General features: G+C 44.9%; 1 protein-coding gene across 1 annotated transcript; it reads right to left on the bottom strand.

Annotated features, from left to right (window-relative positions):
- Window positions 1–1,984: 1,984 nt before the first annotated feature.
- nup37 (nucleoporin 37) lies at window positions 1,985–14,467 on the bottom strand. Its single transcript, XM_030440538.1, has 10 exons — window positions 14,315–14,467; window positions 13,248–13,445; window positions 13,040–13,161; window positions 9,157–9,229; window positions 8,842–8,936; window positions 3,086–3,176; window positions 2,624–2,805; window positions 2,486–2,536; window positions 2,270–2,363; window positions 1,985–2,176 (listed from the first exon to the last, which is right to left on the bottom strand). Exons 2-10 carry the CDS (start codon window positions 13,401–13,403, stop codon window positions 2,063–2,065), a joined length of 978 nt encoding a protein of 325 aa, XP_030296398.1. The 5' UTR covers window positions 13,404–13,445; window positions 14,315–14,467; the 3' UTR covers window positions 1,985–2,062.
- Window positions 14,468–14,568: the final 101 nt, after the last annotated feature.

Below are 14,568 nucleotides of genomic sequence, written 5' to 3'. Positions count from 1 at the left end.
CGGCCCGTCCAAGAAACATACGAGTTTGATGAACTGGTTTGACATAGAGGAGGTCTGCACGGCCTCCGCTCGCTCTGTACTGTCGTGCAAAAAAGCAGCGCTGTACTGTAGAAGCTAGTGTCTCTGCATTTACAGTCCAAAAGACTGAGACCTACGGAAGCCCTGAGGGTCAAGTGAGATTTTTCTCATTTTCTGGTGATCCATTATCTGAGTCTCTCACTCCTGTGTGTGTGTTTATGACTCGAGAAGTGGGGTGAAAAAAGGTCCCTTAAATTTTTGGTTTTTCCATCTGGGAAGACGAATGAAAGCAAGAATTTTCAGGGGATTATTTTTCCGTGTGTGAAACCAGGCGAAATGTTCCGTTTGTCCGGCGAATTGTTGCTTTTCTGACGTGTGAAACCGAGCAGGGAAAAAAACCCCCATTGTCCTGATAACATTTGGATCCGCCTTTTGCCGTCCACTTCGTCCGTATTTCTGCATGTTTTTTAAAGGCTTAGCGGATACGGACCAACGGACCAGAACCTGATTGACTGATTTGACTCTGAGCAGCGCCCTCTAGTGGCTGTATCGCTCAACATCCATTCCTATGTGAAGAATGGATGAAAATACGTAGGCAATTACGGTTGTATCTATTAACGTACGTAAATGGAGCAAAAATGAGCCACAAGACAGCCTTCCTCTGCTGATTGGAGTCTTGTGCTCTTTATTTACCAAATTCTGTCTCTGTGATGAACCTTGAGGCTTGATGTCTTGATCTTCTGATGGTGCTAGTCTCTGGACACAACTGATCCAGGTTCTGCAAATCATTTAAGAGTTACTAAACCCCTTGGAAACCTTTCGCCTTCCGTTCAGACTACCAGCCTTAATCTGTTTGTTGGCATATCCAGATTGTCTCTAGATAAAAGAGAATAACCTGATGGTCCAGCCGAATCAGGTAAATTGTCTTGAGACTTGATTTCAGCGCGCAGAAGTACACATGAAATGGGGACATCAGGATTTCCACTGATGAACTCGCTGCTCATTTTAGATTTTCGAAGCACAATATCCAAGCACAATAATCTACTCTGTTAGACGAGCGTGAATGCGCGCTCATCCAAACGCTCCACCCCTCGAGGATTGGGTGCATCTGTGGAAACAAGTGATCAGCTGTCACCTCCGATGATTCACGATCGAGTTAATTAAACGAATGCCCTCCGCAGCTTAGCGGGCGTATGGCTGCTTTGAAAGCGGAGATGCTGCCGCTTCACACATGGCATTCCTGTGATAGCATAATGAGCCCTTGTTTTACCGGAAGGCATTACAAGTCTCAGCCCAGCGAGCCCGTCTTGTTTCACGTTTGGTTCGAGGGGGCATCGATAATTATTCGCCGAGGTAAGGTGATGCGCATCTCCTCCTCCTCCTCCTCCTCCTCCTCCGCCTGCCTCCTCGCGAACCGCTTGTTTTGCATGTCATGGAACTGGAGAAGACCTGAAATGACCCCAGACTCTCATGCCTCCCAGAGCTTTCCCTGCGATAACTAACCCAATACACTTTCACCCGTCACCCCCTCCCCTGCAGGGTTCGTCCGACTGCTGGACTCCGGCCAGGCCTCCTAGTTTTTCCCCTCATCCGAACCTTCCTGTGGAGTTTTCTGTGCACCACAGCAGGTGGAACGGCCCGTACAAAGATATATTCTCCATGTGATGCGGAGTCGGCCGCTGACAGCGAGAACGCTGAGAAAGCGTGAGAGCGGGAACACCTGTGGTACGCTGATCACGTTGGCAGCGTCTCCCCGATGCATTCCTTCATACTACAGCCCCTCTTGGCAGGACATAACAGACAGCTGATGTAACTCACTCTGAAGAGGAGAGAAAAACGAGCTCCCTGTAGAGACCCGAGCGGCCCTCTGTTTATCTGTAGCCGACCCAACAGGGCAGTCAGAAACAATAAAGAACGGAGCTCACTGCAGCCTGCGTCCATCGCACCTTCAGACAGACTCGGCGGATACTCAGAAAAATATTTTATTGAACATCTACTCGAACAAAAACACACAGGACCATCGCTGAAAGTGCCGCACAGGTGTCTACATCTCGGTCATCCAAAAGCAAAGCTTCCGGTCGCCGCCGATCACGCAGAGCGGGAGCGTCCGGTGCCAGCTCAGGCCGGATCCCACGGCGGCCGACCCGATCATCACCGGCTGTAACGACATCGGTATATGATATGAGACTGGAGCTGAAGGGGAACATTTGAAAAAAAAAAAGATCTGGAGCTTGAAAAGCGTCTCACTGACCTGCGGGTGGCCAAGATGGTGGATGAGTAACTGACTACAGATCTTTCCAGGACATCCGGTGGTGGCGAAGAGGTTTTCGTTGGCTCGAGACCACCTGAGGAGAAGATCTCTTTAAATATCATCGCATAAGAAATGTGTGTTTCTCAATGGAAATTGGTGAAAACCAAACACGACAAGCCTCACAGTAATTTACAACGATTAATGTGTTCGTCTTACTTGAATAACCGCGCTTTGTCCATGTGGGCCGGTCTTTTTTCCTGAGGGTAACTGCAAAGAATAAAAAAACACAAGATTTAAAGCCCCATCACAAAACGATTCTATCGCGCAGCATCAGCGGTAAATAACCCGAGTTACCTGGAGCGAGTTATGTCCCAGATGAGCCAGTTGTTGCCCGCCACGGCGCCGACTTTGATCGTGTTGGTGAGGCACCAGTCAGCTGACATGAGCGGCGACTGACCGCAGTCCAGCGACAGGATGGCCTGCTGGGTCACCAGGTCGTAGAAGCGAACGGTTCCCTTCTTCTCTGCCACCATTAACTGGAGAGGAGAGGCGCGTCATTGAAGCTAACATATGTAGTTTATGTTGCTAAGGTGAATCTACAAGACAGTCTCTCATTTGAGGATGTTGCGGTGGCCCAGACGACCCGTGATCAGATCTCAAACGTCATCTGAAGGTCACGTGGCTTCAGAGGAAAGTGACATTTTCCACTTCACCCGACTTCATGACTGGGAGACAACACTACAATTCCACACGGCCAAACAACTCAAGAGTTCGACCTTTGGATGCGAGCATGCACCTGAAACAAACCCGTCCTACCTTGAAGGCTTCCTCCGGGTGCCAGCACACACTGATGCCAGGAGAGCGAAGTCTTAGAGTTGTGTTTTCATTTCCATCCAGGTCCCACACTCTGTTTTTTAAGGGGAGCAAGACAAAGATAAATAGCAAAACACAGGACTTATAATCAGCTCCCATTAGTGAGTTTACAGGCTGATTGGACTTGATGTGTGAACCAACCTTGGCCTAAAATCAAAAACAGGATCCACTACCTCCTAATTAATAACAAAGACGGGGTTTCAGAGTAGCTCCGAAAATAGAGTCGGTATTTGAGCCGCCCTCGGATGCTTACATAACATGTGAAAGAATTCACCTTCCCAAGGTTTCTTTTTTTTAATTTTTTTGTTGTTGTGCTCCGAGTCATATTTTTCATCGTCTGGACGGTTTAACTGTGACACGCGGGCCGCAGGTATAACGTCAGAGGCTTTGTTATGACTGCGGCGTTCGCTGACAGATTCGAGCTCGACTTTGTCCAATAATTTTTGCGAATATCCCCGCTTTTAATGTGGGCAATGATAGACGACGTGTTTATATCCGAGCTCATGTTTTCTCCTAATTGATTCAGCTCCTGCTGCTTTGTGCGCAAAAGTGATGTACAGGGTCTTCCTGCTTTTCCAGGGAAAAAGAGCTCCTTTTCTCAGATCTGGGCCCCCGAGCTGCGAAGACAGACCGACTTATGCTGGACTCCTCTTTCAGGGAAAAAACGCCGGCCTCACATTACATTGAGCTATGATAGCAAGGGCAGGGGGTGGGTGGTGGTTGGTGGTGGTGGTGGGAGAACATCACCCTCGCCTGAGTCGGCGTTACGCTCCACTCACATTACAGCAAATGTTTCGCTGTGGGCGGCCCGCTGCCATTCATTTTCTGTGGAGTATAGAGAGGGCAGCTGAACGCACGTCAACTGAGGAAGAGCAGCGGAGAGAAGTTGAACGGCATCCGACTTTGTGCAAATCAAAACAGAGAAGACAGAGAGAGAGAGAGAGAGAATCAAAGCTCTGTGCGAGGATTGTGACCGGTCTTCATTTGAACAATAGCAGATTCTAAAGCCGAGTAAGACCTATGATAGCAAAAGCAGCTGAGAAACACCACGGATGTAATGGATCACTTGGATGGAGAGAACTGCCGGTCCTGAGACCTGGATCTATGGTTAACCACATCTGAGCGGTCCTGAACTATACCAAAAAAAAAAAGAAAAAAGGTGGGGACGGGGGCAAAGGGGTGGCTGCAAGTGTTTCTGGGAATATTAAACAAACGCTTGTGGAGCATGGGAAGGCGCTGACTGATGAGGTCATGCAGAAGACATCATCTAATAAAGCCCAAAAAAGTACCTCCAGAGACCATCTAAATGTCAAGTGTGTTGTTGGAGAGATTGATGTCCTCGGCGGTGCGGTGTAGGGGAGGATATGCCCCGTCTCAGATGAAGACCTCAGTAAACACTCAACTTTTCCTGCTTCATCTCCCCTGCAGCAGGACAGAGCCCTGTCGAAACTCTGGGTTTCTTTCCCTTTGCCCGTGTGCAGACTCAGCCAGAGCCTCCACCATGGAGCATGAGTGAGGCCGAGGAGAAGGAGAAAAAAAAAAAAAAAAAAAAAAAAAGAATAACCCCCAGACCACACCAGGAAAACAACGGCTAAACCCTGTTCTTTCAGACCACTAGCCAAGCAGAGCTCAATTGCACGCTACACCACCAACGGCCAAACTGTGGTCAACCACTCTGCCCTTCAAATGGAGAGCACCGGCTCCCCAAAAAAACATAACCTTTTCCAAACGAGGTGAAAGACATGAGACACGAAAACACGCGTGACCGCCTCTGATAAAACACAGTGTAATCGCATAACACTACATCGAGCAATAACACTCTGCTTCCATGTACAACAGAGTTGAAAAGGACATCTGAAGTCCAGTATTGTGTTATCTAAGTGAGAAAACAGCGTGGCCAGAGAGTTACGGTTTGTCAATGTTTCCCATAAGTGGAGGAAGCGGGAAATGCCGTTAGCGCTGCGTGATCTGATTTATTGTAGAGAGCAGAACAAATAATCGAAGGGGACTGGAGGGAGAGAACGGGAAGAATCGAATAATATAATCCCATCACGGAGCCTCTCTCAGGGTCGCTCTGGTCGAGGCGCACAATGTCTGCATCAGCATCCATTTCAACGGGACCTGCTCAACAACAGGTTCCGATTCCATTTCGACAACCGGGTAACGTTATCTGTTCTCAAAACCTTTACTGTTGGGAGCAATAAAGAGTTGAGAGTGAAACCATTTCCCCTTCAAACTCCTGGTGAGTTCAGGGACCCCCATATCAGGACGAGTAAAGATAACTTCCCAGCCAAGGAGACTTCCAGGCTCGGGGATAGAGTGTGAGGAATGACTGTGGAGTAGCTCAACTAAAAAATATCCTTTTCTTTGGTAATTAAAGGAAAAAAACACATCGATAGGATTACAAATTGGTGTGAAGCTGATCTACCATCGACTACCAGCTAAGCAAGGCCTGTTAGGATTGAGACCGGGTGAAATCTAGTTAGCATGTGAGCAGAAAAGTTCCAATACAGAGTTTAAAGTTACGAATGAGTGGTTAAAATAGTTTACTAGAATGATATGGCTACAAAGGACAGCTCAAATTGATAGCTAACGGCTGAAATAGATTATGTTAGCGAAGTGTAACTCCTGAAACAGATTATGCTAGCTAGACATACTGGATTAATTGCAATAGGTCGCTAAAAGTTGAAGTTATTAAAGTAAATACAACTGAAAAGCTAAGAAAAAAACCCACCCTTGTTTGCCAAAAGTTATAGATAAACAGTTGAATTAGATAACGGTAGTTAAAAGTAAAGGCTAATGGCTAAAACAGATAGTGCTAGCTCAGAGTAGCGGCTAAAAGACTGAAAAGCTAATGGATAGATTTGAAATAGCAAATTGCTAATTATATAGCTGATGAATGAATGGTGTACATAAATATTGTTAGCTTAAAGTAAGCTAAGGGCTGAAATAGGTAACGTTAGCTAAAAGTACTGGTTATATGATTGGATAAGATAGCTGAAAGTTATTAATATATTGGGAAAATGAATGAAAGCTAACGGATGAAATAGATTTTGTTAGCTAAAAGTGATGGCTGAAATGGAGAGTGCTCGTTAAAATTACTGGATAAATGGTTGCGATAGCTAAAAATAACAAAGAAATGGCTGAAATAACGGAAGATAACTAAAAACTTAAGAATAATTGCGTGACGTAGATAACTAGCTATTGAGAAGGATTAAAACAGCCTAGTTAGCGAAAAGTTATTAGTCCAGCTGAATTACATGATGTTAGCTAAAAGTAGTGGATTGATTTTAAACAGTTAACGAATGTTATGGCTAAAGTTAACGGATGAATGGTGTGAATAGGTAGCTAAAATGTATAAATGAGAGAAAAAACAGCTTAACTTGTGAACAGTTGAGTTAGATAGACAAAGATATGGGATATATATTTGAAATGTAAAAGAAAAGTAATATATAAAAGGTTTATTTTATTTACAAAGTGTTGTATAACGCCCAGCTTTTAATCTATTCAGAGGAACACATCAACAAACTGACGACTTGTGTCACATCTGAGCGCGCCGTCGGGGGTACGTCAGGTTAGGATGGAAGATATAATAGAAGCGTGGATGAAGATGTGAAGCCGTTGTAATTTGTTTCCCCTTACACAACGTCAGAGATTGAGGAAGGGAACGGATTACCAGCGAGAACAGAATGAAACGCTTTGAACCATAAACATAATGCAGCGGCGGCAGCAGCAGCAGGTGTGCATCGTCCCGAGTTCACCAGCGAACTCAGTCAACCCCAAATCCCCTTTATGATGTGCAGTGTGCCCTTGCGATCTCTAGATGGCACATTTCCCCACAGACAGACCGGCGTCACTCCACCTATACTGATACCACGAGCTGTTTAGACTACGCCAAGCAAAGTGTAAACTCCCCCGAGGGACCGTCGGAGTCTGGTTCCCCCCACCTAAGATGCCGCGGCGTCCATTTGCATGTTGGCTGCAGCAGAGTTCCCACAACTGCAGGGGACCGTGTTGACAAAGCTAAGCAAACTTATAGTAGAGGCCTCGCTGCCAAACCCAACAGAGTGATGGAGAGGTCAGGAGTCTATACATGCAGGAACACACTTCCTTCCCTCCCCGTTTCCTCCTCTCGCATCGAGGGCTCAGTTTGTGTGGGCTGACTGGAAGGTCCTCTCCTGTTAACTTGATCTATCCGTTGTTCCGCCTCTGTCTTCCTCCCGCGTCCCATATTTTCTCAACATGACAGAATTTAAATCTTTCAGCAGATGGAGCGCACTCCTGTTTTCTCTGGCCGGTCAGCGGAGGCACGGGGAGGAGGAGAGTGGATGGGAGTGGAGGAGACTTGTTCATACTCGATCTCAGACCTTCTGATGCAGCAGGAAAAGGAACGACCGTCGAGCCCGTCAAAAGTGTTTTACAATGACAGATTAACTGGCTGTCCGGTCTCAGATAAACACTGACGAAAGATAGATTTGACCCCCGCTTTCAGATTAACCTTATAAAACATATTCTGTGCCCCAGGGCTGGATAACAAACCAAGTGTAGCAGTGGAACATGTGCTCTGTGGCTCCCTGGCTGTGGATGCTACAGTTATTTATGACAAACGGAGTAAAGTCAGAGTGATTAAATCAACTTTTCTGTCCTGATCATTTTACTGGTCATACTTTTATTAACGCTAGGGGACGTTTACGCAACATTTCTGACATAAAACTGTGAACTGTAGTTGGACACGGTGTTCCGGGGGCCTAAAACATACAAACTTTTGAAACCTTGAGTGTGATCTTTTAAAAAACGGCACACTACGGTGAAAACTGTGACGACAAGGCCCGGCTTCCCTCATCTGGGGTACGATTTACAGCCATGCACGAACAGCAGGACAACGAGAAACGTGATCGACTACCGAGCTTTGCTTGTGCCGCCGACTCGTCTGAGTTTATGGATTAGCTGCACCGTCACAGGTGTTTAAATCGCAAAGTTACCAGGCTACCAGGCACTCTACGGTCTTTTCTTTTCAACCAGTAACAACTTTACTAAAGGACTTTTTTCTTACGTGTAAACAGAATTTCTTTGGTTTGATTTCTTCGGACAGAAGAAGCCGTCTGACGGCGTCCGCTTGGACTGCGATGCAGAATTTGCAGTACTTTCCTGACATGTTACATTTACAACAATTAGTTGAATAAAACAATCTGCAGATGGAACTATAATGAAAATAGCTGGTCTGCAGCTTTTGGGTCGAGTCTAACAGTTTCGGACTGATTTGAAGAAGAACAGGGCTCAGTGCTGCACCACATGTGTGCATGTTCCAGAACCAGCCTGCCGATGTAGAGGGGGTTGTCCCTGAGGTGACCCTGGCTACCGACACACTTTTTCCCTCCTCTAGCATTAATTGAAAGGGAAAATTTGGGGACCTTGTTATGGGTCCCCCTTAGAGAGGAAAATCTTTCTGCAGCTAATTGGATTTCCATATTTAACCAATTAGCTAGAAAAGCTACAAAGCGGCTCTGTGCTTACGCACGGTCACACCGGAGCATGTTGTGCTTAGCATCGTGTTTCACTGTGGAAACACAGTCAGGACTTTCTGCACCATTAACAGAGAACAGAACTGAAAATCAGAAGCTGGGAACACACACACTCTCTCTCACACACACACACACGCACACACACACACACACACAGAGTAAGAGAACGGTTTGGACCTGCAAGTGTGGTCATCACTGACGGAAGCAATTTGTTTCCCCTCTGTGGGCTCGAACACCAAATGGTTAATGTAGCTGGTGTGGCCCTCCATCACCTAGGCAACCGTACAGAAAACAATATGTCAACAAAAACAGTCAGATGAGCATTTTTCTTGCAAACTTGGGCTTTTTTTTCACCGGCTGCGGCTCGACAAATCTGAGCGCGCGGCTACGTTTCCTGTATCGCCAACGACCAAATGTCAGTGCTAAGTAAAGAAAGTTTAACGGCGACCGACAAGCTCGGTTCTGGCCAATGTGCTCCAGATGTTGCTCTACCTTGACTTCATGCCTATCCTGAAGATCAGAAGTCAGCAGGCGTAGCTTTCTGTCAGCCGCGGCGGTGCAAAATCTGCAAAAAAAAAAAAAGAGAGAGAGAGAGAGGAAGAGGAAAAGAAAGGGAGGACGTGAAAATAAACAAAGAGAGAGAACATCAAAACAGAGTCGGACTGTACAGACCCAGTGACAGATGAAATCTCTTTCTGCGTTTTCATGCCTGCAGCCTCGCAGACTGACACCTCTGGATGAGAGCGTCGGTGTGTGTGGTAGAAACTTGGACGGCGATCAGTGGAAAGGCTGCCAGGGAGATTCTAATTGCAAGCTAAGATAAACAGGGAGAAAAACAAGATTCCTCACGCCATTTACGCATGTCTCTGTTCGAAAAAAAGAACCTGAGGAGGACTTTCCCTCTAATCAGTCGTTCTGCACACCAGTGCCTGCAATTATTCACACAATTACACTAACTCACTTATGACAAGAAAAACACACACATATCACCAGAATAAACAGACAGCGGTTCACACATTTGCAGTCGCAGGCACAGATGGATTTGGCTTCATGTCACCATAAACACCCTTAACGTGCTTCAGGGTATTACTGCTACAGTAGATTAGATTATATTAGGATAGGCCGTCTAAACCTACAAATTAGCGTTACAATTTGGAGTAAAGCATGGAACACATTCTGGCTCTTTTTACCTTTTCTTTTCTTGAAAGTCGAAGCTTTTAAGTCTCTTTATTTTTCTGCGATCATCTTGCGCAATACGATGAAAAAAACAAAAAAAGAAGTCACAATTAAAAAAAGGGAAAGTCTGCTGAATCTGAGCTTTGTTGTTGAGGAGCGCTGCGATTGTTTCAACACGAGACAGAAATGAGAGACGGCAGTTTCACCTTCCCCCGTGTGATATCACCGCAAGGTGCATATTGAATTTCTCCCACAGGAATCAATAAAGGTACGTCTTATCTTATATCAACAAAGACCTGAAAACACGAGGTAAATACAGTTTCTGTGGAAAAAAGAGAACGTTTCCAAAGGAGAAGCATCTTGTGTTAATCTCGTGAGTCACATCAACATTTTCACTACATACACTGCAACTTTTAGAGTAACAACAGAACAGTTCAACGTCCTGGGAAATGCTTTTATTTGGGGCTACAGCCAGCAGCCAGTTAGCTTAGCATAAACCTCTGAAGCTCACTGATTCACACGTTATATCTTGAATGTAGAAATGCAAGCTGTGGTTTTTACGCTGATTAGTGGCCGTAACTTTCTTGGTGACAAGACCTGAGTAAGCATATTTCGCTAAGTGTCAAATAAATCTTTGGTACCCACTGGCTGTATCCTCGGCTTGGATAGGCGTGTAAATTGTTCACCGTCGCCGTTCTACTGACCCCTACTGGTTGTTCACGATGTCAGAACCGCTGAGGGTGAGATAGCATGAACTTTTGCATGTTTTGCCCTCCTGGGACACTTTTTATATCAACAAAGAACAGATTCTGTTTCAATTTGCACACCTAATTTTAAACCAATTTTGAACCGTTGGAAGGATTTTGACCAGAGAGAGAACACGTTAAGTTAGTGCCATGAAAATAGCCTTTTTTTCCGTTAACCCAAAGTGTGAATCTAACTTGGTGTTTCCCACACATATACTTTACCGGTGACCGATTTTAGCATAGTTTTATTTGTTTGATTCCTCTGAGAGAATGACGATCTGTTTGCATTCCTTTAATTAATGGACAATCTCATGTTGCAGTTTCCTGAAATTCAAACATGCTAACAAACGGAGAGATGCTCTCTGGTGTTACATCCCTCCTGTAAAACACATTTATCGTGATGCGTCCTCTCCTACTGAATCTGGCGCTTCTTATGTCATTGTTTCAAGCTTGTTAGTGCATCGGGTTGTTGCAACGTCTTTGGTACCAAGTATGCTTTATTTCCACAAAAACATCCTTCGTTCCTTGCTCTGTTTATTGGTTGTTTTGGCCGTGTGGTTTTATGTTATTAATGTTTCACTTAGGTATCCTATATTATTATCTTTATATAAGTGGCGTAAAATGTTCTTAAAACGACAACAACATCATTTATCGCAACTATTTCTGTGATTATATGCTGTCCTCCATGATTCTTTTCATGACAGGCCTGACCGTGAGTAGCAGCGGGAGAACTTTGTTTACTCCTCATCCATCTTCCTCTTCATTTCCTGTCGACTCTCTGAGGGTCTGTTTACTTGTCTTGTGTTCTGTGCTTCTTTTCCTGACTGGAAGAGACTCATCAGTCTGCGTATGTGGTGGAAGTCGGTCGTTATGTGTCTTTGCAGGATTCAGTAATCCTCCCATTACGCGCCGCTGTGGTGGACGGTGGCAGCGCTGCAGCCCTCTCCCCTCCTCTCCTCCCCCCAGCTCAGCTCTCTCGCTCTCTCTGGGCCCCTGCTTGAGGCAAGCCCGTGAGAACGTTGTACTTTTCCTGGAAGGCACGGCTACGTGCAGATCGAAGGGAGGGATGGAACCTGAGTGGGCAGTCATCAGCGCAATAACATGTGCGCACGTCACAGGGCTGGCTCGAGGGCCCTGCGGAGTAAACCACAGAAGGCCAGGAATTATCGCTGCCTTTCCTTTTCAATTACAGAAAGCTTAAACACCTCCGGAGGGAGCACCGAACCTTCCCATCCTCTGCTCCAATTAGGAGGAAACTCTTGCTTTCTAACAATCCACAGTTAGGTTACTTCCCTCCTGTCCAAGGCCACCTGAAATAACTTGGCTCACATCCTGGCAGCTGCAGTGTGTGACAATGAAAGGCGGTTATGAGCACTTTCACACAGCGTGGCTGCTCTGCTTTCTGCACAACTGCCTCTTGTTCTATTCAGAGGCGTGCTTGTGAATAATCACAGCGTTGTGTTTAAAGACAGAAACGTCAGGTTTCTGATGTGGGAGTGAATCGTGGCCTCCTAATCCTATTACAATGCTCTGATGACCTCTTGCATAACAAGAGGCCCACTATCAACACCATCTTATATTAAAAACACATTTATGCTTATAAGGTCATTACTGCAACTGACTGATGACTGAGCAAATATGTCAGCACACTTTGCATGATGGATGGAGGGCTGAGCTGCTCGAGGGGCATGTCCGTCAAATGTAACACGTGTGTGTGAGTGTGTGTGTGTGGGGTGAAAATGGAGGGTTGCATTGGTTTAAAGCCTCTAACGAATAAGATGCTAACAAAAAAAGTGATGTGAGGTCATGCAGAATGCTGAATGCCCAGTTTGAAAAAGTGTAAATCCACCATGACATCTGTTGGTTTGTAGACTCCCGTTTTGAAGCCTTGAGTTTGGCATCATGGCTGTCGGAGCCAGATGTGACCATATTTTGACTGGACGGTGAAGCAGGGGAGGATATCCTAGCGACTTGTCAATGTCAAGGTTGCCATGCCCTAAAGCACACCCTGATTTATCGTCTGTTTGACTCAAAATGGGACCATAATTTACAAAATAAACATCATGTTGTATTGAAACAGATTTGAAAGTAGAGATTGAGACCATAAACTCATCAGGAAACTGTTTACTGAGGTAATAAATTAACTGAGAAATAGGCACATTTTACCATAAGCTTAAATGAAAAGCTTTGGGTTTTGAACTGTTAGTTGGACAAATGAAGCAATTTGAAGTTGCACTTTGGGGTTTGAGAAATCTTTTCAAATTTTTTTTTGACTGTTTATAAACTAAAATACTCGATTAAATGTGAAAAAAAATGGCTGATCGATCGATAATGATTATTTATAATAATAATAATTGATAGTTGTCACTGCAATTGCAGATTAGAAAACACAACAGCATCATACTTCAGGAACTTGTCATATATCTTGTCATGCTGGACACAAGTACCAGTACCTGATAGTGGGTATCCTGTCCAGCCGGGACTCGGGGCTCCAGGCGAGAGCATCCACACGCAGTTCGTGATGAAAAGCTCGAAGAACATTAAATTCAACTCCCTCAACGTCCATATCCTCCTCCTGTGGGAACAAACATATGGTCAGAAAAGGATAAAGCGGGAAATATTTTAGGTGAACGAGGTCATGTGATATTGCATCTCTCTCACCTGGAACTGGCAGGTGCCCACTACCACATACTGGTTTCCACCGTAGGCCAGGAGGGAGACGGGGGTCCCAGAGCTGAAGGGACTGAATTCAACCACATGGACGTAGTCCTCGCACGGCACCGTGTAGGTGGGACTGCGGCTCGAGTCCTCCTGCATTGTGTGTGTCCTGGTGAAGCTGGATTCGGATCAGAGCTTCCACTGTAATACATAAGAGGACAGATAGAAGACTGCATTTACAGAGTATGGTTGTAGTTTTTTTTATAAGAACATAATCTATGGTGGAATAAAAATGTGGGAATTTATATGAGATTTAAAGATTAAAAGTTCCTCAACCTCTGACGAGCACAGACACTTGAATCAGACACTCTCACAAGGTATACATGCTCTGGATTTTTGCTTGGAGAGAACGTCGAACCAAACCTCATTAACATTTCTGCTTATTTTATGTATACTAGTTTGCACAGAGACATGTAAAGCTAGCAGAGCACGATTGAGGTATTATTACTAAACCATATCGACCATCCTTCAATTCGGCTCACATGAACACACACACAAAGCAGTGATGTTTGATATATAGGCGACATGATTAGTTTGACTCAAGGTCAGCTGAGGTTACGTTGGAGGGAACGTCGATATTCCCACAACAAAACAATGACGATCGTAGAGAAATGCAGAATGCCGAATTTAGAATAAGACTACCGACTGTTGAATGGTTGAATAAAGCTCACAATTAAATAGGATTACAGTTCAACCAGGCAGTGTTCAAGTACTTAAATAGAAATGGTTGAAAATAGACAGTTGAACGGCTCGTCTCTGGGTTAATAAGAAACAAGGCGATCTATCACTATGTTTATTGTGTCCTCATATTATCTGAGCTTACGTTTGATCCACAACACCTTGTTAATTTAGCTCACGTTCACACTGCAATGTGTCACCCGGCACTAAGCTAAAACGTGTCCGCTATCTGGCTCTACTCTTGTGTACAGCTAGCTAGAAATTAGCCAAACAAAACTTCATGTTGCCAGTTTTTCACTTATTAAATGAACGTCCTGGCTGATGATAATTACCTCTTGGTTGTGAGACTTTATTCCGATTTAGAATACAGCACTGATTGATACACGTGAATAGCTTATTTTCATGAATTCCTCTGAATCAAATGGTGCGCGCGTTTGGGATGTTGTCAAGCTTCTTCCGGGTTCGACATGGACCGTACCATCGAGTGCAAATGTCGAGGGGGGGTTTGCTCAACGTAAATTAAAACATCTTAACCGCTTAACGATATATCATCACATTATTAAGCTTAAAAGTTTGACTTACTGTT

This window comes from Sparus aurata, chromosome 14, assembly GCF_900880675.1.
Source record: "Sparus aurata chromosome 14, fSpaAur1.1, whole genome shotgun sequence".
Classification (NCBI taxonomy): Eukaryota; Metazoa; Chordata; class Actinopteri; order Spariformes; family Sparidae; genus Sparus; species Sparus aurata.
This window is presented reverse-complemented; position numbering and strand designations above follow the sequence as displayed.